We start from the raw sequence: 26,814 nt of genomic DNA, 5'->3' as shown, positions 1-26,814 counted from the left end.
TGGCTCCTTTCTCAAGCTTAATGAATATCTGCTGCTTTATTCACAGGAAATTCTTTTATCTACAAATTGCCACCAACTAGCTAGGTGAACCCTTTAATTCTTCCAGCAGACACACTATATAACAACAGTTTGTTAAACACAAAAACAAAATAACGTCTTTATATTTTACAGCATGTTCCTGCCATCCCATCGGATCAGCTGTACTTCCCTTTGGTAACATCACATTATGCGATCCCACAAATGGAGACTGCCCATGCAAGCCAGGAGTGGCTGGTCCTCATTGTGATCAATGCATGGTTGGCTACTGGGGCTTTGGAGAGTACGGTTGCAGGCCATGTGACTGTGCAGGCAGTTGTGATCCACTTGCTGGGGATTGTATCACCAAGTAAGTTCTGCAATGTTTAGGTTGCTTGTGCTTAGAACAAGGTTATGCTGGCCTTATGCTGGAAACTAGTTAGGCTGGCCTTACAGGGGTTGGTTCAGGACCTGAAACATATAAATCTTAATCTTTGCTGATTTGCACATCCAACTGGTAGGCTAATACTGGTTAATCCCGTGGTTTAGATTGCATAGAGGGTCTGTGTATTCCCGTCAGTAGGGGATTGCATTTAAGGCCTGATATAGTCTTTATCTGATGGGACCTTACAACCACCCTTATGACCTTCCTATACTAGGAACCACGCCACAGGATCTGTTAAAAAGGCATCCTTTATTTACCTTCTAATAGATTCACAATTAGAAAAAAAATGTTCTTACAAACAATTAAAAATCCTTACGACCTTCAATGCACATGCAAAAAAAGCCAATCCATTTTCAGAGAGGAGAAAAACCTTTTTATTTTCTTACCTCTAAATTTGCAATCCGTTAATTTCCTGGATCTGTTACCAATGGCAACTACATCGCCATATTTACCTGAAAAGACTTCCAACCCGATTTATAGCTGAAATTAATTTTCCAACAATTTGCTGCTACTCGCTTGTACTCGCTTTCAAACAATCAAATTCCTCCACTTCACAGCCTGGACATCGACTGGTATCGTGAATTTCCCCAACTCTTGTCTGTGTATAATGAGAGTCATCTATCCTGGACCTGGGAAGATGAACAAGGATTTTCTGCTCTTCGCCATTCAGGTAAGATGTTGCTCTGGTCATCCCAAATAATTAAAGGAAAAGTATACCCTTTTTTTTAAGTAGGATTTGTGGAAATGAAAGTGTTAACGTACACTAATGTTTGCGAAGCCCATTCTATTTCAATATTTCTATACAAATATGACCTAGGACACAGGTCCTAAAACTAGACAATGAAAAGCCAAGTAACCAAAAGGTCAAAAACTACCTACCCTACCATGTAGAGTTCTTTTTGAAAAAATCCAGTAGCACGCTGAAATTTCAAGGTGTTTATATAGCCCATATAATACAGAATAAGGCAACATTCCTGGTCTCTTATGGTCTTTTCTCAAGCCTTATGTGTCTGACTATGATCTAGTCACTAGGACAGAAGTCTCTTCCTGGAATCTAATCACTAGAACCGAGGACTGACCAGTACAAAAGGCTATACATAGAATCCAATCACTAATGTAGCACCTCTGACTAGGGCACAATCACATGTACAGAAGCCCTTTGCTACAATCCAATCCTATTTTCTTGGCCTTTGCTACAATCCAGTTCTATTTTTCAGGCCTAAGCATATTTACTTTACTTTAATGCTAAATCATTTAAAATACAGTTCACATTCCCATTATCTTTCAACTGCCTTCATAGTGGTGACTTCATATCACTTTTCATCCTGTTTAGGTTTGCAGGATACCTAGGGACAAATCAAGCAAGCGAATATTAAATTAAAAAGCCTGTGGTACTTTGTATAAGACCGCCCGCCCCCTGTTCAGAGTTTTCTGTGTGATACTGTCCAAGTGTTATTTATCTTCATAAAGATCTTGGCACTAGAAGTAGCATATCTGAATCAGAAAAAAATGTGCAGTTCCTCATCCAAATGATTCTCTTCCAAGAGCTTCTTCTGATCTAGTAATCCTTCACTTCTGTTGAGTTGGTAACACACTTGGCAAAAGAAGAAAAATACATTTCATTTGGGATGCAAGCCTTACCAAACTATGCTAATTTAAAAGGTTAAAACGCTATATGAAGTTTTCTGCAATTTGCAAATTAGGATTTGTTTTCGGTTTGGCTAAGCACAAGGATCCAAATCCTGCTGAAAAAGGCAGAATCCTGTATTCGGTGCATCCCAAATAACAAGACAGTGTGGCTCATTTACCATCCCTATGATATCAATTACTTGCTTCCCTTAAGGCCAATTCACAGAACATCACACCAGTATGATTGGTGGTGCAAGCTTTGCACTGCACTATACAGCAGATGCAGAGTCCATCACTTTCAGGTCCAGTCACGCTGAGGTCTGGTATCCCCTTGTCTGTCTGACACATAATCTAGAAGCCATTCCTGAGGACTCCCACATGCTGCCTCTTTTGGATGCACACCCACCAAATGAAGTAAAAGTGCAAAAAAACTGCTCCCAATTGCATAGTGTTATATTCACATAGCATCTGTTTCTACATGTTGCAGCTTTGATGGAACTGGCCAAGTCAGATCATTTTGGGATTAGAATTCTGGCCAGTGGATGTAAATTCCATTGTAACATCTCTCAGTTGAGCTGCAGCCAAACCAAACACATCCTCAGGGATGGCCTGGCATCATTTATAATAATGTAGTTATCACGTCTCTAGATGAACATTTATTTTCTGCTGTTATATAATAGTTTATACTGTGACCTGAGGTTAATTCATCTTAAAAGTGGTTATACTATTTATTACTTAAGTAAGACAACCTTGTAGAAATCCAAATGTTTTCCTCCAGAAACACAAACACAGAAACTGTAGAAATATAACAAATCCAGTTTTTCATAATCCTCTTTATCTAAATGAAATAGTCTCTCTAAGCTATCCTTGTGTTATACATACACGTAGTGCTGGAACTAGACACACATATGGCTCTAGTATATTTTATAACATTCTGGATAACAGGTTTCCAGATTATTCAGGTTTTATTAATTTGATTTGTCAAGACTGCCAGAGAAAATAATACAAATATTCTCAGTAAATGGGTTTGCTGGTTTTATTAGCTGTTTAATTCCTGTTGTAAATTCTCTTTTCTTTGTTTACTTTAAACAGAAATAAGACTATGACGGCATACCTTACTTAGACTGTAAGCTCTATGGGACAGGGACCTCCTTCCGGGGACCTCATTTGCCAGTTTGATGCGCAGTTTCCCAATTTAGTCTGCATAGTGGAAGCATACTGCATAAAAGTTATAATTTAGCACAATTTTGTATCAGCAAAAATAAAGACTGCTCACAATGCCCACCTCAAGGTCATTAATTAACTAGTTAAAAAGCAAAGGGCCAAGGACAGACCCCTATGGTACTATACCAACAACACTAGTCCAATTAGAAAATGAGAAAATGTTACACTTTACTTCTTTTCATTCTAAATAAAAAAGAAAAAACAATGGAACGGAAGTCCACTTGCTGATAAATGCAAGTTTCCTCTACCACCCAGTACTGAAAAATAATGTTTGTTCAACTCCAGTCTCTAGAAGCATCCGCAATAAGCAATATAGCCATTTGTAGAGCTGTCAGTATTCCTTAACATATAGCTCATTCATTGTTGCCTAACAGGGCATGAAATTGCTGTCTTTGAACATGTATTGTGGTTTTTATAATCCTTATTTTATTTTAATATTCCATTAAGGTTCAATTATGTCAATGAAAAATGCACTCACTGTGGTTTGTTTCTGTTGGACTGCACAAACATTCCTTCTACTAATTATTGAATTGACTGGGGGCTGCTCCCAGTTTGCTTTTACTCTCTCTGGAATGTCAGCCTAGGGAGTGCTGCTGTTCTCCATGCACCTGTACTGAGGCTTCAGGAGGAACATTAACTCTTTCCTTACAACCTGCGGCCCTGTAGGCTTGTCTCTGCCCTGTGCCCCCCCAAAACCATAGGGCCAGAGGTTGGAAAGTGCAACCTGCATGCTTTAAGATGCATATTTTTTTTTTAACACAAAAATAGTTTGTTATAGGAATATTACAGTGCCCAGGGTACCTAACATTGCCACATGAATATCTGCTAGCAGTATGGCAGGTTTTTGTACAAATAACATTTATATTTACTTAAATCCCTTACTAATGTACTTTTTATCAGAAGAGCTTTTTCCAAATACATCCCTTGCAAATTCAGTGATTGTGGTACATTATTATCCTTCCTCTATGAAAGGGGCGTTGGCTCAAAATAAGGTATTTTGGCTGCACATTTGCCACATAATATCTTATTAGCTTTCCCACACTTTTTGAGATCGCATGAGCTATATTATTTGTGTTAGACATATATCATTATTTTTTTCTTATTATTTCACTCTGTGAATGAAGTCACAATAATAAGAATAAGAAAAAAGGTAACTAAATACTGCTTCGTCACACTGAAGTCCCAGAGGGAGCTCTGTATGAACTATCTGCATTGAAGATGGAAGCAATTAAAGGGCTCTTTTTGATTCTTGCATGGGTTTGCTCTGGCTTTCCAGCTTATGGTACAGTGAGTGACATCAACTAACCCCAATTCCTTTTTAAATCGATTTTAAATCAAGGTCTGTGGAAGGGCAGTTTCAAGCATTTTACTGCTGCCCAGTTGGAAATCACATGGGTGGCACAATGCTTGTAATCTCACTGCTCTAAATGTTAATCAGAAATAAGGTCCCAAAAATACCCTTAATGATGTTCACCTTTAAGTAAACTTTTAGGGCTCTTACACATGCGTGCGTTGCGATTTCTTCCGTTCAGCCGCAGGGGGGCGCAAGAGTAGACGCACTCAATTATTGTGAAGGGGGCTGTACTCACACAGCCGCATGTATGCGCTGAACGCAGGTGAAATGCAACGCGTCCCACCTGCGTTTGCCACTTACATGTGTCTGTGTGAGTACAGCCCCCTTCACAATAATTGAGTGAGTCTACTCTTGTGCCCCCCTGCGGCTGAACGGAAGAAATCGCAATGCGGGGGAGCGCAGGAGAAAATGCCCGTGTATAAGAGCCCTAAGAATGGTATAGAATGGCCAGTTCTAAGCAACCTTTTAATTGGTCTTCATTGTTTTATACAGTTTTATTCTTTTAATTATTGGCCTTCTTCTGACTCTTCCCAGCTTTCAAACAGCAGTCACTGACCACATCTAAAAACAAATACTCTGCAAGACTACACATTTATTGTTGTTAGTACTTTTTATTACCCATCTTTCTACTTAGGCCCTCTCCTATTTATATTCCAGTCTCTTATTCAAACCAATGCATGGTTGGTAGGAGAATTTGGACCCTAGCAACCATATTGCTGAAACTGCAAACTGGAGAGCTGCTGAATAAAAAGCTAAATGACCTAAAAAATGAAATGTTAAAAAATGAAAACCAATTGCAAATTGTCTCCGAATATCACTCTCTACATTATACTAAAAGTTAATGACATTTTGTTAGTTGGCAATGGTAGATTGGTAGGTGTTTTGCCACTAATGGTCTCTTGGGATACCCCTTGTGCTGCCTACCAGCCTAACAAAAACATGCTGCATAACATAGAATTTGTGTAAAGGAGCTGCAGTTCCCTGATAACTAAGAGAAAAAAAACGGTGCCCTAGATGAAAAAATGAGCAGATTGCATTGTACTCTCATCATACATGAGGCCCACTGGCTTTAGAGAAACTGTTTTCCATTGTCTTTGCCACCTGTCAGTCTGACAATCCTTTTACAAGGAACCAGCAGGGGGTTTGACCTAAAATCATTGTGGGTGTGATCAGGGAAAAGCTGTTGGTCATTGCATTAAAAAAAAAAGGAAATCAACCACAAGCCGAGCTTATATTCCCAGTATATAATATAATAATACCTACGTACAGGTATATGATCTGGGAAACCCGTTATCCAGAAAGCTCCAAATTACAGAGAGGCGTCTCCCATAGACTCCATTATAATCAAATAATTCAAAATTTTTTAACTTATTCCCTTTTCTCTGAAGTAATGACGGTACCTCGTGCTTGATCTCAACTAAAATATAATTAATCCTTATTGGATGCGAGACTATTGGGTTTATTTAATGGTTAAATGATGTTTTAGTAGACAATGTATGAAGATCCAAGTTACAGAAAGATCCCTTAAAGGAACAGTTCAGTGTGAAAATAAAAACTGGGTAAATAGATAGGCTGTGCAAAATAAAAAATTTTCTAATATAGTTAGAGCCAAAAATGTAATGAATAAAGGCTGGAGTGACTGGATGTGTAACATAATAACCAGAACACTACTTCCTGCTTTTCAGCTCTATAACTCTGAGTTAGTCAGCGACTTGAAGGGGGGCCACATGGTACATTTCTGTTCAGTGAGTTTGTAATTGATCCTCAGCATTCAGCTCAGATTCAAAAGCAACAGATATGACCCATGTGGCCCCCCCTCAAGACACTGATTGGTTACTGTCTGGTAACCAGTCAGTGGAAACCCAGAGAACTGAAAAGCAGGAAGTAGTGTTCTGGCTATTATGTTAGACATCCAGTCACTCCAGCCTTTATACATTACATTTTTGGCTAACTAACTATATTAGAAACATTTTTTTCTATTTACCCAGTTTTTATTTTTATACTGAACAATTCCTTTAAGGTGGCCATACATGGGCAGATTAAAGCTGTCGATATCAGTCCTTTAGACCGATTTCGCAGCTTATCTGCTCATGCTTGGGGGCTCCCGACGGGTCCTCCCGATCGATAGGCCAAATATCGGCCAGATATCGATCGGTCAAGTTTGATTTTTCGTACGGTCCAGGACTGCATCTGCTAGTTGATGTGGCCCATTTGTACTATTGTAATCCGATCTTCGGCCCCAGGGCAAAATGTTCAGATTCATCCGATATTGCCCAGCAGTTAGTGGGGATATCGGGTTAAGATCCGCTCGTTTGGCGACCTTGCCAAACTAGCGGATCTTAGTGTGTATGGCCACCCTTATTCAGAAAACCCCTGCTCCAGAGCATTCTAGATAACAGATCCCATATCTGTACTGAGCTCAATCCAATATGAAGATAAAACAGGTTGGCACACAGAGCGAATTAAGCCGGGGTCCTACCCCTGGTGTGTTTATTGCGTCACACAACGTTTCGCCTGTTTTATCTTCATATTGGATTGTTAGGAGTGCCGTCTCCCTTGGGTCTTGTGCACCAGCAGAAATTGTTCGAAGGGCCTGAGTGTGCACGTGACCTTTCTACACTAAGCTCAATTCAGTAATATGTACAGGTTAGTGTTCCTTTCATTGCATACATAGGTAACACCATTAGGTAGAGCTAAGGGCAAATAAAGTAGTAGTGCTGTGCAGTTTACCTCTCTGTACAGGCCTCAAACTGAAAGTTTTACATCTAGTAGTGGGGTAGGGCTCTGCGTGATTATTGTTAGTCCCTCAAGAAAGTGGGTTCCTTGAAAACCAGGCAGAGACCCTTAATTTAGTAATCAGTAGCATAAACGTATTAGTCAGTGGTGGATTACAGTATGTGGATAACTGGAAACTGCAGTGCAGGGACCTCCCTCCTCTGTCTCAGTATGGCACTTAATCTCTGTCACTCTGTTTATATTTATTTATTGCAATGTTTGTTCCATCTATCCGTGCTATTAATTATTGTAAAAATGTACAGTATTGCATACACGATTAGAGCGATATAAATAAAAATGTTCATACAACACATTTGCCCATTGTTGTACAAAAGAAAAAAAGATTTAGCAAGGGTTTGTATGTGGGGGTAAAAGAGATATTGGAGTAAAAAAATAGTAGGCAGTTAACTTGTGGTAGAAGGAAAAGCGTCACCATTAAAAGGGATATAAACGCCCAAATAAAATGTAGTCAATATTTGTATGTATTAGTTATTGAAAGCAGTATTGTTGTCTCTTTCTCAAGCACTGGTTCTTTCTTGTGAAGCAGTAGCAAAGTCAGCCTTGCCTGTTTCTTCACAGGTCTGTTCATTGGCTGCCTTCTGCTACATTGTTTCAAAAGTCAGAATCACCAAATGAAAGACACATATTGCTTTTAAAGGGGTGGTTCTCCTTTAAAGGGGTTGTCCACATTTAAGTTAACTTTTAGTATGATGTAGAGAGTGATATTTTGAGATAATATGCAATTGGTTTTCATTTTTTATTATTTGTGGTTTTTGAGTTATTTAGCTTTTTATCCAGCAGCTTTCCAGTTTGCATTTTCAGCAGTCTGGTTGCTAGGGTCCAAATTACCCTAGCAACCATGGACTGATTTGAAAAAGAGACTGTAGGAAAGGGCATGCATAGAAATATGTGTAATAATAACAACAAATGTAGCCTTACAGAGCATACATTTTTGCTGGGTTCAGTGATATCCATTTGAAAGCTGGAAAGAGTCATAAGAAGAGTAATTAAAAAAAAAAAAAAAGAAATAAATAATGGAGACTGACTGAAATGTTACTAAGGCCATTCTATAACATACTAAAAGTTAACTTCAAGGTGAACCACCCCTTTAAGTTAAACTTTAGTATGCTATAAAATTGCCAGTTCAGAGCAACTTTTGAACTGGTCTTTATTATTTAATTTTTTTTATAGTTTTTCAAAATGATTTACCATCTTCTTCTGACTCTTTCCAGCTTTCAAATGGGGGTCGCTGACACCCATCTAAAAACAAAAGCTCTGTACGGCTGCAAGGGGGTTATGTAATTAAAGGTACTAAGTTTGCCCAGGAGCAGTAACCCACAGCAACCAATCAGATGTTTGCTAGTGACTAGTAAAGTCTACCTGCCTATTTTTTCTTACTGATCGTTCTATTCAGGCCTCTTCTATTCATATTCAAATCAATGCATGGTTGCTGGGGTAATTTGGACCCTAGCAACCAGATTACTGAAATTGCAAACTAGAGAGACACTGACTAAAAAGCTGAAAAAATGACTTAAAAACTACTACTACTAAAACATGAAATTGCAATTTGTTTCAAAATATCACTACTTCATACTAAACATAACTCACAAATGAATAGCCCCTTTAATAGCAGTTATAAAGTTCCAAATAATTTTAAAAGCCACAGAAAGTTGTCATTCATCTATATGGGAAAGTTGCTTAGAATTGTTATTTTGTTTATAAGAGCACATTGCATTTTGGAGTTAATATTCCCTTTAGCTGTGAGTCAAATCGGAGGGACTTGCAAAGTTCATTTCCACTTTTTATTTAGCAAGATAAGCCCTTACTGACTTCTACTGGAAACATTTACTGGGCTTGGACTAATATCAGTGTTTTACTTATGAAAAAGCACAGGCAGCAGTAGTGTCAGTAAATCACATTACCACTTTGGATACACATTTATTTATATGGAATTTAACATTAATCAAATCAGAACCATATGGCACACTAATTACAGAGCAGATGTTTCTTCCATATGTTAAGGAAAGTGATTATATTTGGGGAAGCATGTCTTTAATATAAACGGATTGGCTTTAACTCTTATTTTTCACTCTTTCCAGGGAAATGTGAATGCAAGGAGCAAGCATTGGGAAAGCCTGAGGTGTTTTGTGGCATGAAATACTCATATGGTAAATATTCAGTGCTTGGGAAAGCTTTCATTTTTCATGCTTGTTTATGCCAAATTTATCAGCCCACAATTATTAGCAACATTAGTAACGTTTGCATCCAGTAAGTCATAGCAACTGATACACATTTCGTTTTTACCCGTCCAGTGCAGTTTGAAGAATGGAAAGAGTTGACTGGTTTTTGTGGTTAGGGTTGCCATTTTATCCCTTTAAAACCGAACACATATGGAATCCACAGCCTGCATGGCTAATTAGCAATTCATTTAGATGCATGGCTGCACATAAATCAGTCTGCAGCAGGCATCTAAATGAATTGCTAATTAGCCATGCAGGCTGTGGATTCCATGGGGCAAATTTACTAAAGGGCAAAGTGACTAACGCTTGCAAAAATTCGCCCAGCATGACATCATTTCGGTACTTCGCCAATTTACTAATGGTTGTTGGCATAAACTCGCTAGCGAAGGAGATAGACTGTAGCGTTTCTTCGCTCCCTAACACCTGGTGAAGTTTTGCTCTGGAGAATGGACATAACTTTACTGAACTTTACTGTTACCTCTTGCCCCAGACTTGCCTTTGCCACCTCAGACCAGGTGAAGTGCAATAGAGTAGACAAGGAGTTCCCCAAAAAATAGTTGAAAATTTTTCTAAGTCCCAAAAAACGCTGGCGTATTACTTTTTTCAGGGTGATAGGCTGAGTGTACATTTTTTTGGGGGGTAACCAGCTTCCCCCCTACATTTCCTAACATATGGCAGCAAACTATATATTCCCTATATATGTAGGGAAATATAACTTCACCAGCATTCAGAGCCCTGGAGGCAACTTCGGATTTTAGTGAATTAGCGTTGTCCTGGTGAATCTAGTGTTGTGCTGTGAGCGAAGCCGTCGCTTGCGAATTTTCGGAGGTTAGTGAATTTGCCCCCATATGTGTTTGGTTTTTATGTGGCAACCCTAGTTGTGGTCCTGCTGCAGGTGGATTTTTTTTTTTTATCAGCTAACTATGTCCAGCAACTTCAAAATACAGGTATGGGTTTCACTTATCCAGAAAGTTCTGAATTAACCCTTTAAGTGCCACAGAACGTAGAATCTACGTTCTGTGGAAAAGTAACTTGAAATGCCACAGAACGTAGATTCTACGTTCTGCAGCACTTCCGGGTTCTGGAGCGGAGGAGCGGCTGTTAGAGCCGCTCGCTCCGTTCCGCATCGATCCCCTGCCCCTAGGCAACGAGCAGAGCAGGGGATCGAGTGGCCCCTGGGGCGCGATCGCCCAGGGGCCCAAAAACAGCAGCAGGCACGTGTAACTTACGTGTCCTGCTGCTGCAGCCTACACCGCGCTGGATATCTCCGCCCCCACAGCACAGGCACACAGAGGACGTCGCAGATCTCTTCCTGAGGCCCTTCCAGATCGCCTGCAACAGTCTCCAGCGATTTTTTCAGGTTAGTGCAACAATTACACACACAAACACACCAACACACACTTATTACAGTAATACACACTTAGATTCACACTTACACACACTTACACATACATTTTTGGGGATTGGGGGGGTCACTTACACTCACTGCACTTACACACATGTGCACACACACACACGCGCACATAACATGTAATTTACCATTTGTACACACGCACACGCACATACATGGCATTGTGGCTTTTTTTTTTTTTTTCTTATCGCATCGTTTCTTTTTTTGGCTGAAAAAAATGTTTTATTGCCATTACGAATAGCGTATTCGCTAACCGTACTGTGCAATATCTTTTTTATGTTATTTCGGTGATTATATTGCAATTTTGGGTATTTTGGTGCATTTTTAGCCATTTTATTGAATTTTTAGCCATTTTATTGCATTTTCAGCTCTGCGTATGTTGTGTTCACTTGTTTCTAGCCGTATAACCTGTTTGGCCCAGCTAAAATATTCAAACTGTGATTCTGACGGCCGATAACACTAGTCTGGAAAAAAAACATCGATTTTTGTGGTTTTATTGGATTTTTTTGCATTTCACTCTTTACTGCCTTATTTTGTTTTGCCTTGTAAATTTTATTTACTATATATCCATTTGGGGGTCTCTGTGCGCCACATAGTTTGGTATATCTATGCATATTGGGCATCAAAGTGTTCAGTAGACCCCTGGCGTTCATATTTAGGATGTTTTATGCTGATATGTTACGAAATGTGGGGCATATAATGGGGTAAAATTCAAGCTTTGTGACGATTTTCAGAAATTTCATAAAAACCGTTATGTTCAGCATTGCTTTGCAGTTTGGCAGTTTACAGTAGAAACATTTATTTACCCATATTGTATTCGTCAGAATGTGTACTTTCTGAAAATATATGGTTTTCTGGGGTCTCTGTACTGTTAGGGGGGTCTAATGTCGCATAATACACCAGGTGCTCAAATTGAAGCAGCCAGCGCGTCAGCCGTGAAAATGTATATCCACTATTGTCATTTGGGGGTCTCTGTGTGCCACATAGTTTGGTATATCTATGCATATTGGGCATCAAAGTGTTCAGTAGACCCCTGGCGTTCATATTTAGGATGTTTTATGCTGATACGTTACGAAATGTGGGGCATATAATGGGGTAAAATTCAAGCTTTGTGACGATTTTCAGAAATTTGATAAAAACCGTTATGTTCAGCATTGCTTTGCAGTTTGGCAGTTTGCAGTAGAAACACTTATTTACCCATATTGGATTCGTCAGAATGTGTACTTTCTGAAAATATATGGTTTTCTGGGGTCTCTGTACTGTTAGGGGGGTCTAATGTTGCATAATACACACACCAGGTGCTTATATTGCAGCAACCAGCGCGTCAGCCGTGAAAATGTATATACACTATTGTCATTTGGGGGTCTCTGTACGCCACATAGTTTGCTATATCTATGCATACTGGGCATCAAAGTGTTCAGTAGACCCCTGGCGTTCATATTTAGGATGTTTTATGCTGATAAGTTACGAAATGTGGGGCATATAATGGGGTAAAATTCAAGCTTTGTGACGATTTTCAGAAATTTCATAAAAACCGTTATGTTCAGCATTGCTTTGCAGTTTGGCAGTTTGCAGTAAAAACACTTATTTACCCATATTGGATTCGTCAGAATGTGTACTTTCTGAAAATATATGGTTTTCTGGGGTCTCTGTACTGTTAGGGGGGTCTAATGTCGCATAATACACACTCCAGGTGCTCATATTGCAGCAGCCAGAGCGTCAGCCGTGAAAATGTATATACACTATTGTCATTTGGGGGTCTCTGTGCGCCACATAGTTTGGTATATCTATGCATATTGGGCATCAAAGTGTTCAGTAGACCCCTGGCGTTCATATTTAGGATGTTTTATGCTGATAAGTTACGAAAATGTGGGGCATATAATGGGGTAAAATTCAAACTTTGTGACGATTTTCAGAAATTTGATAAAAACCGTTATGTTCAGCATTGCTTTGCAGTTTGGCAGTTTGCAGTAGAAACACTTATTTACCCATATTGGATTCGTCAGAATGTGTACTTTCTGAAAATATATGGTTTTCTGGGGTCTCTGTACTGTTAGGGGGGTCTAATGTTGCATATTACACACACCAGGTGCTTATATTGCAGCAGCCAGCGCGTCAGCCGTGAAAATGTATATACACTATTGTCATTTGGGGGTCTCTGTACGCCACATAGTTTGCTATATCTATGCATACTGGGCATCAAAGTGTTCAGTAGACCCCTGGCGTTCATATTTAGGATGTTTTATGCTGATACGTTACGAAATGTGTGGCATATAATGGGGTAGAATTCAAGCTTTGTGACGATTTTCAGAAATTTGATAAAAACCGTTATGTTCAGCATTGCTTTGCAGTTTGGCAGTTTGCAGTAGAAACACTTATTTACCCATATCGGATTCGTCAGAATGTGTACTTTCTGAAAATATATGGTTTTCTGGGGTCTCTGTACTGTTAGGGGGGTCTAATGTTGCATAATACACACACCAGGTGCTTATATTGCAGCAGCCAGCGCGTCAGCCGTGAAAATGTATATACACTATTGTCATTTGGGGGTCTCTGTACGCCACATAGTTTGCTATATCTATGCATACTGGGCATCAAAGTGTTCAGTAGACCCCTGGCGTTCATATTTAGGATGTTTTATGCTGATACGTTACGAAATGTGTGGCATGTAATGGGGTAAAATTCAAGCTTTGTGACGATTTTCAGAAATTTGATAAAAACCGTTATGTTCAGCATTGCTTTGCAGTTTGGCAGTTTGCAGTAGAAACACTTATTTACCCATATTGGATTCGTCAGAATGTGTACTTTCTGAAAATATATGGTTTTCTGGGGTCTCTGTACTGTTAGGGGGGTCTAATGTCGCATAATACACACTCCAGGTGCTCATATTGCAGCAGCCAGAGCGTCAGCCGTGAAAATGTATATACACTATTGTCATTTGGGGGTCTCTGTGCGCCACATAGTTTGGTATATCTATGCATATTGGGCATCAAAGTGTTCAGTAGACCCCTGGCGTTCATATTTAGGATGTTTTATGCTGATACGTTACGAAATGTGTGGCATATAATGGGGTAAAATTCAAGCTTTGTGACGATTTTCCGAAATTTGATAAAAAACGTTATGTTCAGCATTGCTTTGCAGTTTGGCAGTTTGCAGTAGAAACACTTATTTACCCATATTGGATTCGTCAGAATGTGTACTTTCTGAAAATATATGGTTTTCTGGGGTATCTGTACTGTTAGGTGGGCTAATGTCGCATAATACACACACCGGGTGGTTATATTGCAGCAGCCAGCGCGTCAGCCGTGAAAATGTCTATACATATTGTCATTTGGGGGTCTCTGTGCGCCACATAGTTTGGTATATCTATGCACATTGGGTATCAAACTGTTTAGTAGACCCATATGTTTATATTTAGGATGCTTTATGCTGGTAATGATACATGGACAATACGATGCTGGAAAGTTGAAGCTTTGAGGCAATTTCCAGATATTTCACCAAAACCGACAACTTTGGGAAAGCCTTGCGACTCAGTAGTTTGGAGCAATAAGGCATGGGTACCCATTTTAGATTCTGTAGAATGTGTACTTTCCAAAAATGTATGGGTTTGGGGGGTAAACATATATTTCTGTGTTTTTACCCCACAAAAATGCAGTCAATGTGTTGATTTTTCATTAGCTGAAGTTACCCACGGGACTGTTTGTATGCGCTAACTTCATTTTGGGGCCTCTAAATGCCAGATACTTTGGTAAACCTATGAACAATGGCCACCAAACTGTTCGGAGGAACCCTGGCAATCATATTTAGGGTGCTTTTTCTTGGTGCATAACGATACATGGGTGATATGGTGCTGAGAAGTTGAAGCTTTGAGGAAATTTTCAGATATTTCACCAAAACCGACAATTGTGGGAAAGCCTTGCGACTCAGTAGTTTGGAGCAGAAAGGCATGGGTACCCATTTTAGATTCTGTAGAATGTGTACTTTCCAAAAATATATGGGTTTTGGGGGGTAAACATATATTTCTGTTTTTTACCCCACAAAAATGCAGTCAATTTGTTGATCTTTCATTAGCTGAAGTTACCCACGGGACTGTTTGTATGCGCTAACTTCATTTTGGGGCCTCTAAATGCCAGATACTTTGGTAAACCTATGAACAATGGCCACCAAACTGTTTGGAGGAACCCTGGCAATCATATTTAGGGTGCTTTTTCTTGGTGCGTAACGATACATGGGTGATATGGTGCTGGGAAGTTGAAGCTTTGAGGCAATTTTCAGATATTTCACCAAAACCGACAACTTTGGGAAAGCCTTGCGACTCAGTAGTTTGGAGCAGAAAGGCATGGGTACCCATTTTAGATTCGGTAGAATGTGTACTTTCCAAACATATATGGGTTTTGGGGGGTAAACATATATTTCTGTGTTTTACCCCACAAAAATTCAGTCAATGTGTTGATTTTTCATTAGCTGAAGTTACCCACGGGACTGTTTGTATGCGCTAACTTCATTTTGGGGCCTCTAAATGCCAGATACTTTGGTAAACTTATGAACAATGGCCACCAAAATGTTCAGAGGAACCCTGGCAATCATATTTAGGGTGCTTTTTCTTAGTACGTAATGACACATGGGTGATATGGTGCTGGGAAGTTGAAGCTTTGAAGCAATTTTCAGATATTTCACCAAAACCGACAACTTTGGGAAAGCCTTGCGACTCAGTAGTTTGGAGCAATAAGGCATGGGTACCCATTTTAGATTCTGTAGAATGTGTACTTTCCAAAAATGTATGGGTTTGGGGGGTAAACATATATTTCTGTGTTTTTACCCCACAAAAATGCAGTCAATGTGTTGATTTTTCATTAGCTGAAGTTACCCACGGGACTGTTTGTATGCGCTAACTTCATTTTGGGGCCTCTAAATGCCAGATACTTTGGTAAACCTATGAACAATGGCCACCAAACTGTTCGGAGGAACCCTGGCAATCATATTTAGGGTGCTTTTTCTTGGTGCATAACGATACATGGGTGATATGGTGCTGAGAAGTTGAAGCTTTGAGGCAATTTTCAGATATTTCACCAAAACCGACAATTGTGGGAAAGCCTTGCGACTCAGTAGTTTGGAGCAGAAAGGCATGGGTACCCATTTTAGATTCTGTAGAATGTGTACTTTCCAAAAATATATGGGTTTTGGGGGGTAAACATATATTTCTGTGTTTTTACCCCACAAAAATGCAGTCAATGTGTTGATTTTTCATTAGCTGAAGTTACCCACGGGACTGTTTGTATGTGCTAACATCATTTTGGGGCCTCTAAATGCCAGATACTTTGGTAAACTTATGAACAATGGCCACCAAAATGTTCAGAGGAACCCTGGCAATCATATTTAGGGTGCTTTTTCTTAGTACGTAATGACACATGGGTGATATGGTGCTGGGAAGTTGAAGCTTTGAGGCAATTTTCAGATATTTCACCAAAACCGACAACTTTGGGAAAGCCTTGCGACTCAGTAGTTTGGAGCAGAAAGGCATGGGTACCCATTTTAGATTCAGTAGAATGTGTACTTTCCAAAAATATATGGGTTTGGGGGGTAAACATATATTTCTGTGTTTTTACCCCACAAAAATGCAGTCAATGTGTTGATTTTTCATTAGATGAAGTTACCCACAGGACTATTTGTATGCGCTAACTTCATTTTGAGGCCTCTAAATGCCAGATACTTTGGTAAACCTATGAACAATGGCCACCAAACTGTTTGGAGGAACCCTGGCAATCATATTTAGGGTGCTTTTTCTTGGTGCGTAACGATACATGGGTGATATGGTGCTGGGAAGTTGAAGCTTTGAGGCAATTTTCAGATATTTCACCAAAACCGACAATTGTGGGAAAGCCTTGCGACTCAGTAGTTTGGAGCAGAAAGGCATGGGTACATATTTTAGATTCGGTAGAATGTGTACTTTCCAAAAATATATGGGTTTGGGGGGTAAACATATATTTCTGTGTTTTTACCCCACAAAAAATGCAGTCAATGTGTTGATTTCTCAGTAGCTGAAGTAAAGTCCTGAACAATTTGGATGTGCTAACTACATATTGGTGTCTCTAAATGCCAGATACTTTGGTAAACCTATGCATAATGGGTATCAAATTGTTCAGTGGACCCCTGGCAATCATATTTCAGGTGCTTTTTCTTGGTACCTAATATAGTTTGGGATATGCGGAGCAGCAAAATAAAACCTTTGAAATGATTTTTCAGAATTTTGAATTTTTTGTTGAAAAACCGCTATGTTCAGACAAGCTTTTATGTTTGGTAGTTGGGAGTAGAGAGACATAGTTACCCATTTTGTAATCGGCAGAATGTGTACTTTTCAAAAATGTATGGTTTTCTGGGGTAAACCTACGGTTTCAGGATTTTTTGCCTTGGAATCTAAAGCATGCCGTTTTCTGCCTTAGTGCTTTCAAAATTCGGTAATATACTGCCGGGAGTTTTTGCTGTACAGAAATCCTAAATCTCCCTAAAACTATACATATCTGGTATTGGCACGTTCGAGAGACATAAGGCTTTCCAAATCAGTTGGATTTTCATCCGTAAAATGAAATATTTTTCTGGTATAAATTGATATACGATGAAAAATGGTAATTTTTCATTTTTTTTTGGTATTTAGCACTATAAATTTTTTTGCACAGGTGGAAATACATGAAAACTCAGGCAGATTTAGAAAGCTCAGTTTCTACCGAAAAAAACAATGTATAGTTTTCCTAGGTAAACTATAGGTTTCCCCTCAGAAAATGCCCCTAAAGTGAGAGAGCACAAAATGTTTCAAAAACGGCTGGCATTTCGCGTAACCAAAATGTGAAATTCTGCTGGCACTTAAAGGGTTAAGGGAAGGTGTCTCCTATAGACTGCATTTTATCAAAATAATCCATATTTTGAAAAACAATTTCCTTTTCTCTGTAATAATAAAACAGTACCTTGCACTTGATCCAAACTAAGATATAATTAATCCCTGTGGAAGGCAAAACCAGCCAATTGGGTTTATCTAATGTTTAAACTATTTTCTAGCAGACTTTATTTTTGAAGATCTAGATTACAGAAAGATCTGTTATCTGGAAAACCCCAGGTCCCAAGCAGAGGTCACTGCATTTTTTAGTTTTCATGGGTAAATAAAATATGTGCACGTACCATGCAGTGCAGTGATATATTTGTGTTCCACTCCCTTCATATTTTGTACATAGTATGTGCACCTGTTTCATTTCGGGAAGGTCAGGAGATAAGTCAGAATTATGACAGCTCTGCATATATGATTAAAATGGTGAGTGTTTAGACACAATGGTGAGTCTTTCTTTACAGGAATGAAAGCAGCAAACTTGTACATGTTTCGAAAAGTTCCCCACCCTAGAAGAAGAAACATTAACAATGACACTATAATCTTGAATGCTAGTGAAGGGAAAAGTGACATGAAAATGTTTGTTAGAAGGTGCTGACCTAATGTAGATGTATACTGTAAAAGTAGGAGTTATTAAAAAGTGAAGCAGTCACTCTGCAGCACTATTAACCTGAGGCCCCTGTTCATTTGGGTTAGCCAGCATGCAAAACAAACCTATCCACATGCACCGACTTCTGACCTCTGCTGCGGTGTTTGTAGGGTGCTATAAACCTTCCACAACCCAATCCAGCGTGTCCATTTACAGTAGAGTAGAGGTAAGCACACCAACATTTCAATGGGCAATTACATGCGGAATAGCTTTCTTTAAAATATTTTACATGAAGGGATGCAATTCCCATCGAAATGTTGGTGTGCTTACTTCTATTCTCTTGCTTGTAGTTAGCCTGCAGCCAAATGTGCGACTGTGAGTGCAGGGTCACATATGGTTGTATCCAGTATGCAGACATATAACTCATAGTGAACGCAGGATGACTTATTCAGCCAGCCAATGAGTGATTGTGAGTGTAGGATCAATGTGCCGTTGCCAGCATGCAGCCTCACATGTTATTACTATTAGGAAATACCTGCAGTCGAGTGCAAAGGAAAGAAATAGCAATTATTTATTTTCAGACCCAACGGAAATGTGTTTCTTTGTTGGTGCTGGAAAAGATGTGAATGAAACTGTAACTGAGGAGCTGCAGTTGGCTATGAGAGGGGTTCTTCAGAAACTGGATGGTTTGTCACATAATCTTTTGGTTTGCTTTGATCCTAAATCTAGACAAAGACAAGAGGTCCTCTGCAATCAACCCATTATCAATATATTAAGCACATTGAGTCATTTTGTTCCTTTAAGCCATCAAATAATGACCTCTAGCAGGGAGGATTGTTTGTCCATATATTGCAATATATTTAAGCTGGCCAATTACATCAAAGTCATCCCTAAATATAGACAATTTTAACCTGCTGAATTGAGATGGCAATACATCTGAAGATCTGATGATGATCTGATCACATAACAATAAGTTTATAATAGAGGCCCATGGAGACCCATTACAAGAGGACCACATAAGAAGCCAAATATGTCCCAGTGCAACATGACTTTCAAATCTGCCAATAGGTATCTGGGAATTTTTCAAACAGATCAATTAGGCAGGCTGCTCCCCCCAATACAACTACATTACTTGAAGTTTTTAACTTACTAAAACCTACCAAAAGCATAATGACTGAGGCTGGAGCATCTCTCTTTTTAAGCAGCTATTTTATGAAGTGATTCTACTACTATATTTCTAGAGGAAAGACTATACATCCAGAGAGAGTTTGATTGTGGAACAACTAGCTTGATAAGGTCTCAGTAGAAATCTTCCTGTAATAGTACAGTGAAGTGCATTTGAGGTAAATGCTCCACCAATTTCTTTCATGTATTACAGTTTAAAGGGTTCCAAGTCCAAGTTCAGAAAACAAATGGAAAAAAGTTAATTCTGCTGATCCCTCCCTCCAGGAAATACAGCTTTAGACTGTGTATAAATACAGCTATAGAACTATATTGATGTAATTGTGACAAACGCTAGGATATAATAACTTTATTGCTGCAAAACTACAGATCAGAAATCTTCCAAAAAATGTATTTTTTATTTGGCAAGATGTTTTGCGCATTTGTGTCACTTTCTCCTTTTTTTCTCAATAGTGCTGAAAGTAAAGATCTTATCAGCCCATGATAAAGGCTCGCATGCAGAGGTCAACGTTCAAATTAAAAAGGTGTTGAAAATGTCAAAGCTAAAGATTCTTCGTGGAAAGAGAACACTTTATCCAGAATCTTGGACTAACAGAGGGTGTACATGTCCCATCTTAAATCCAGGTAAATATTAGTTCTGTGGTTTTGTGTTTAATAAATGAAAATGATACCTTTCTATGTTTTTTTATATCTGAAGAACAAAATGATATGAACATTTCCGCTGATCCTCACAACTACATTTCTGATTCATGAACCTTACCTTACCTAGATTTTTCTTACTAGTTTCAATTATAATAATGTGTCCTTGCACAGGTGCTTTCACTAAACACTATGTTAAATTTACATTAGCCAGGGACTGAGACTTGTTGAATATTAAGACAACAGCTTAGAAAAACTAAACTGTAACTTAGGTTTATTTTCGTTACATTAGGTATTCTACGTACATTTTACATATTGATATAATAATAATAATAATAATAATAAACAACACTACACTGATTTAAATGATGATTAAGTAAGAAGTTAGCAAACTGTGGGTCTGGCCTACGGTTGCCACCTGTCCAGTTTTGACCCAGACAGCCCTGTGTTTTGAAGGGCTGCCCGGGTCAAAACTGCCCTATAATTGACACAGCGATAGGCCAATCGCCCGATATCACAACCTGCCCCCCGCAACATCACAACCCCTCCCCCATTGCCCCATGGCTGCCCCGCCTGCCTGGATTCAACAGGGCCAAAAGATGGCCCCTCTACAGAGGCCCAGAAAAGTAGGTGGTGCCCTGGCTAAAGGAGAACTAAATCATATAAAGAATATGGCTATAAATGCAGTATTTTATACAATAAACATATTGTAAAATCTCCAAGGCTCTGCAGCCCTAGAACAGTAATGATCCATATCTTCAAATTCCTCTCCATTGTGAAACTTGTTAGGCATTTTGCAGCAGCACTGCACATGCTCAATGTTTTCTGGGCTGCTGATCAGAAATTAATCTTAAGGGTCGTTGGTAATAATCCAAACATTGGAAGAAAGTGAGGTTACATCTGACATAGAAGCTCATGAACTGCTTATTATTTGAATCTGTGATTATGTGATTCTGAATGCATTATCAATTGTGATGTGAATCTAAATTAACAATCTTAATTAACTAATCTTTCAGTTAAGTGTGTTAAAGGGGAACTATCGCAAAGATGACAATTTAATATAAGCTTCATACTGAAGTAAGAACATTTCTAAATACAATCAATTAAAATTTCTGCATTGTTTATGAAATAATCAAGTTTATATTCACTATTCCTCTCTCAGCATCGGTTTCTCTTCATTCTGTCTTCTTGCAGCAGTTGGGTTCAGATGAATGATCCAATATATCTAATAGGGGGGCTCCCTTTCCTAGCAGATGTATTAGAGCTCACTCAAATAACAGATTTCAGTACAAACAAATAACTGCATTTTGCACAAATTCTGCATGTAGAGACAGGATTTCTGATAATTTTAATAAAGTGAGCTCCAATACATTTTCTAGGCCAAAGGAGCCCCCTTATAAGATATAACCGGATGCTTCATCTGACACCCAATTCCTGAATGAAGAGAAACATATGCCAAGAGAGGAATAGTGAAGATAAACTTGATTATTTCAGAAACAGTACAGAATTTTTAACAGATTATATTTAATTTTCTATTTCAGTATGCTGAAGCTAATATTAATTTTTCATTTTCACGATAGTTCCCCTTTAAGATATTTGTCACCCCATTATGAACTAAGGGAAGAGGCACTGAAACTGGCCTTGAGTGGCAGCAGCACACAGGTTTCTAGGGGCAGAAATAAAAACCACTCCTGATCTTTTATTTTTTAAATTGGAATTTCGCTCTTCTAGTGCACTAGCAAGCCGGAGAAAACTCCATGAGACGCCAACTTAAAAGACACATAAGATTGCATTTGACTGTGTTTGATTTTTTATTTTAAAAATCTGCTTTCTAGGCCTGGAATACCTTGTGGCTGGATACGAAGACATACGGACAGGCCGTCTTATTGTCAATATGAAAAGCTTTGTCCAAATTTGGAAACCAGCTCTTGGAAAGAAGGTTCTGCAGATACTAAAGCAGGACTGCAAATGAGAAGAGGAGACCCTTGTGATTTTTTTACATGCACAAACAATTTACTTTATTGGGCACAGTGGGTAAAGGACAGGGAGGAAAGCCTGATGATTCCTGTGTACAGTACTTGGTTGAGATTATTATTCAGACGGACAATTCACGTTTCCTTAACATCCTATTCGGATTCCTTCCATTTTGAAAATATCTGGAAATATAAAATTCAGTGAATGTTTTATGGTGACAATGTGAAGATATAGACTGCATGATCTAGTGATGGCTGGATTGGTTTCCACTCCCCAGGCAATGCTATAAATAAATTATTTTTTATACATTGAAGGTACAGTCCAAAACGACAATACCTTATATCCTTGAAGCATTCTAAGTGTTGTCCTTTAAATATAAATATTACATTATAAAATGCACTTTACAGTCTGCTAAATGAAATTGTGAAACTTTTTTGCCTTTCCGTGCTGTAAGCATGGCATCGAAGTGTTCCAACCATGAGCGTATGCCACATACACACTCTGCAAAATGGTCTTATTTGTTTTGTATTCTGTATTGTTTTGAAAGCTTAATTTATATTGAACTATATTTCCATGAAAAAATAAAATGCAATTGTTTTTGTTTTGCACAATTTTTATTTTATTCTCAGTTATAAATGATGGGACCCATTTTAATTTCATGTCTCTTCCATGTCAGTAGTATTGCCCCATCAACACAAGGAAGTAGGACATGTAACATAGCCAGCCCAAATGAACCATGATCTATAAATCCAGCTGACTTTCTATGCTCAACACTGTTGTTTGTTGTGCTACTCGACAGGGAGCTAAGATGTCCCCTCCCTAAATCTTGGTATAAGAGAAGCCCTTTTTTTTTCCTTTGCATTGTTTTTACTTTTATGTACCCAGGATCCTAACTTTGGTGCTAAATTATCCAACCCCCCTGTCTGATGTCTCAAACTGCACAATATTCACCTTTGGGCAGACACAAAAAAAGCAGCTTTACTGGTTTGATTGTGGTTTTATTGTGGTACAATCCTATAAGATGTCTATTTCAACATTGGTGATTTCATTCATATCTATTTGTTGGTTTTTTCAAGTCTGTCTTGAGACAAGATTTCTGTGTGTGTTGAACAGTATACAATTTCTTCTTGTGGGCTTAGGGTGAGCCTATACGTTTACGGCACTTGTTTCACTTTAGTTTTTGGGGTAGGGTAAAACTTCAAAGGGAATTTTTGGAGTAGGGTAATACTTCACAGTAGGGTTGGCACTTTTCTAAAAGTTAAATAGTGGTGGGGGCAGGCAGTGGAGTGAGGGGCAGGGTGATGATGAACAGGGGCAGAATGATGATGTGAGGGGCGGATTCTGGATCAAATTGGGGTGTATAATGGGCAGAAAAAAATTTGTATACATATTGTTAGGCTTTGAAGCTTTTGTTATTTCATACACTAGATGGCTTTTTGGTTGGGTGTTTGCATGCACAGTTGTTGGATTTTTGTGCTAGTGACAGTAACTGGCCTCATTTTATGCAGCTGGGTTTTATTCCAAAAATCGCATGTGTGAAACTTGCTGGTTTCATGCCAAGGTTGGCTTACAATCAAACAGTCATCTTGCAAATTATTTTACTTTTATTGTAGCTGGCTCTTGCACCCGTGCATGTAAACATTGTAGCTGGAATTCTTTGTATCCAGTGGCTATTGGAGGACTCAGAACTACATGATGTCTGGTGGGATACTGAATGCAAAGCACATTATTTTTTTAGAAGGTTTGGTGGATGGAAGGTGCCCATAAGTATTTTGGCCTAGTACCATATATTTAGAGCAGTTCAGTTTACACAGAAAATCTATTTGTACCAGGTTACCAAGGTAATAAAAACCACTGGTTACAAGTAAACCTTGACTGATAGTATATATCAGTTTCCTTAGGGAAATATAGTATGCCTTTTTTATAAGGAAAGTCAGGCAATGGGGAAAAGTTGCTGTTACATGGCATAAATTCAGAATTCTGCTCTCTAAGTTGGATGTGTTAAAATGCCTTCAGCTTTTCAAAGTTATCAAAAACTCCATTTATAAGTCCGGGGTTGTCACAGCAAAGCAAGAAATGAGCAGTATATCCTACATTGCAGCAAGGTTAGTAATTATCAAAAGAAAATTATTTTGACTTATCCACAGAAACAATGATGATAAGATTTTTTACTAGCAGCTACGTACCATGGTCTTTAAAGGGAATTTGAATCAATACAGTTTATATAATATTGATTGTGAATAGTATTGTGAAAAGTATGAGACGAGTATGACAGATGCCTTAATCTTTATTTATACCTAATCTTTATTTATTTAAATGAGTGTAAAATTGGCCATCAGACATGACTCCTGTGGAGCTTTCAAATGCAGTTCATGAATGAAAGTCTTTCCTTAGAACAATGATATGAACGTAATTGTAATTCTATAAATACGCTTCTTGTTCCTGGTCCTTGCAATGTCCCCTTATCCCTGCTCACTCTCACAGTATTACAGAAATCTGCCACTGTGGGGTCTTAAAAGGGTATTTATACTATAATAGTTGGAAAATATGATCAAATGTTACACCAGCAGTCCTTTTCAAAGACCCTTACTCACACAGTTACAAATCTACATGCTATAAAACTGTTGAAAACATTCAAAGTGTTAAAATACAAGTACCGTCACATACAAGGAGTTCACCCTGAACACAATCTGCAGCCAGACCCACTGCAATATGGCATCATTAAGCAACTCATTTAGGTGGTACACTGCTGGGCCCAGTTAAGAAGGGGAAGCCACTGCTGGTTTATTACTAAAGGAGAAAATGTAGAAGCTGGGACCATGTGGCATAAAATAAAAACACTGGTATTACAGTTCATGTAATACACAAACTCTAGCTTATGTTGAACCAGCTAGTATAGTATATGCACATTGTATTGACTAGATATGCTCTGTAATTTAAAGTAAAATAGTCTCTCACTAATGTTTTTTAAAATCTGTAGATCTGTTAAGTGCTTGCAAACATATAACAAAAGGACAAGGTTCCTTATCATTCTGTTGTATGTTTTCATTTCATGATTGTGTTCCCATAGCAACAACAACTTCTACTACACAACTGAATTATGACATCACAATGACTCTGACATTGTCCAGATGATCTCAGGCTGTACCACTGGCAGAGCGTCGTTGGCATTGAGTAGAGATGGATCTATCCTACTTTTTGCTCGCGTTTTATCTTTTTATCTTATCTTTTATTTTCAAAATGAACCAATTTAGATTTATTTACTGGATTTTATTCTGCAGTTTACTAATTCCCCATGTTTGTTATGGAAGTGCAATGGATCAAAGACAAAAGCCTCGCCATAACTCCAAACCAATCAGGCAGACGGATGCACAGACTGATGAAATCCTATTTTTCATGGCTGCTGATATTTTCCTGTGGATTTTCCTGATTTGTTTTTACTTACGGAGAGAGCTGAGTTTCTGTGTTTTTCTCTGGCTGATTATTGTTAAAATTGGAGACATCATAGTACCCTCCTGGGGCTTAGTGTCCAATATGTTCCATGATGTCTACAGGATCTTCTTTTCAAGCAAAGTTAACCCGACAGAGGCTGAGCTAGAAGCCGTCCAGAGAGTTAGTAGAGTACTAATCCTTTGCCTCAGCAATGCTATGGTGATTTTTGTGAGCATTGTTGGATTACGTCTGTGGAGCAAGGTGAGTACATTTATAATCAGGGGTAATTTAGAGCAGGATAAACACAGACCCTAATGAACTAATTCCCATATTATCCCCATAAACAATAACAGCATGTATCATGTGTGTCTTATCTTTCTGTACAGGTGACTATAAGGCAACTGATAAATACTGGCCGAACTGTCATGCAGTTTATATCAGCAACAGTTTCTGACTTGTACGATATATACACGGTAAAGGAGGCAGCCAACAAAGAAGCCAAACCAGCCAAAACGAAGAAAACTGGCAAAAAGAAATGCAAAAAAGTAACATTTAACCTAGTACCACAACTCATAGTCGACCTGGAGCCAGAAAATTCTGCTCAAGATATTGAGGAGCCAATAAAGTCTGTCCAGGAGATTGTAGAGCCAGGAGACTCTTCTGAGAAGACAGTGGCCTCATTATATCCTACAATTATAGATATCAGGCAGAAAATTATCCTTGTGGATGGTCTTTCACAAGGGAACAGTGTGGCTGGCCATACAGAAATTCCCTGTATGAGGAGTGGCTCTGACTATAATACGGATATGAATAACAGTGTTCTGCCTTCAGTGCCCACTGTGAGCCAGGCAGCAGCAGATGTCCCTATGTCTGTGAAGAAGAAGAACAACAGCTTCTCAAGATTCATACAAAGTCTCAGGGACAGAGCCACCAGGTCAAATAAGAAGAAGAGTGGGAAGTCTATGAAAAACAAAATTATCGTCAATGTAACATCGTGTTTCCGGTGCCACTCAGTAGAATCTGATACCTGA

General features: G+C 38.7%; 2 protein-coding genes across 2 annotated transcripts in view; both read left to right on the top strand.

Annotated features, from left to right (window-relative positions):
- ntn4.L (netrin 4 L homeolog) overlaps positions 1-22,959 on the top strand; it is an 88,111-nt gene extending 65,152 nt beyond the window's left edge. The window contains exons 6-10 of the mRNA XM_018252404.2: positions 172-385; positions 1,018-1,130; positions 9,542-9,610; positions 20,192-20,362; positions 22,213-22,959. Of these exons, the coding sequence (XP_018107893.1) occupies positions 172-385; positions 1,018-1,130; positions 9,542-9,610; positions 20,192-20,362; positions 22,213-22,349 (704 nt within the window). The 3' untranslated portion in view covers positions 22,350-22,959. The remainder of the gene's footprint in view (positions 1-171; positions 386-1,017; positions 1,131-9,541; positions 9,611-20,191; positions 20,363-22,212) is intronic.
- A 2,052-nt stretch (positions 22,960-25,011) lies between these two features.
- On the top strand, positions 25,012-26,814 carry LOC121401237. The gene is made up of 2 exons (XM_041585572.1): positions 25,012-26,044; positions 26,170-26,814. Exons 1-2 carry the CDS (start codon positions 25,532-25,534, stop codon positions 26,812-26,814), a joined length of 1,158 nt encoding a protein of 385 aa, XP_041441506.1. The 5' UTR covers positions 25,012-25,531.

Source organism: Xenopus laevis, chromosome 3L (genome assembly GCF_017654675.1).
Source record: "Xenopus laevis strain J_2021 chromosome 3L, Xenopus_laevis_v10.1, whole genome shotgun sequence".
Classification (NCBI taxonomy): Eukaryota; Metazoa; Chordata; class Amphibia; order Anura; family Pipidae; genus Xenopus; species Xenopus laevis.
The sequence above is the reverse complement of the archived record's forward strand: the minus strand, read 5'-3'. Positions and strand labels throughout refer to the sequence as shown.

Coding starts and splice junctions, on each gene's coding strand:
- LOC121401237 (XM_041585572.1), top strand. CDS start 25,532: ATGGATCTATCCTACTTTTTGCTCGCGTTTTATCTTTTTATCTTATCT. Junction 26,045..26,169: donor GATTACGTCTGTGGAGCAAG/GTGAGTACATTT, acceptor CTTTCTGTACAG/GTGACTATAAGGCAACTGAT.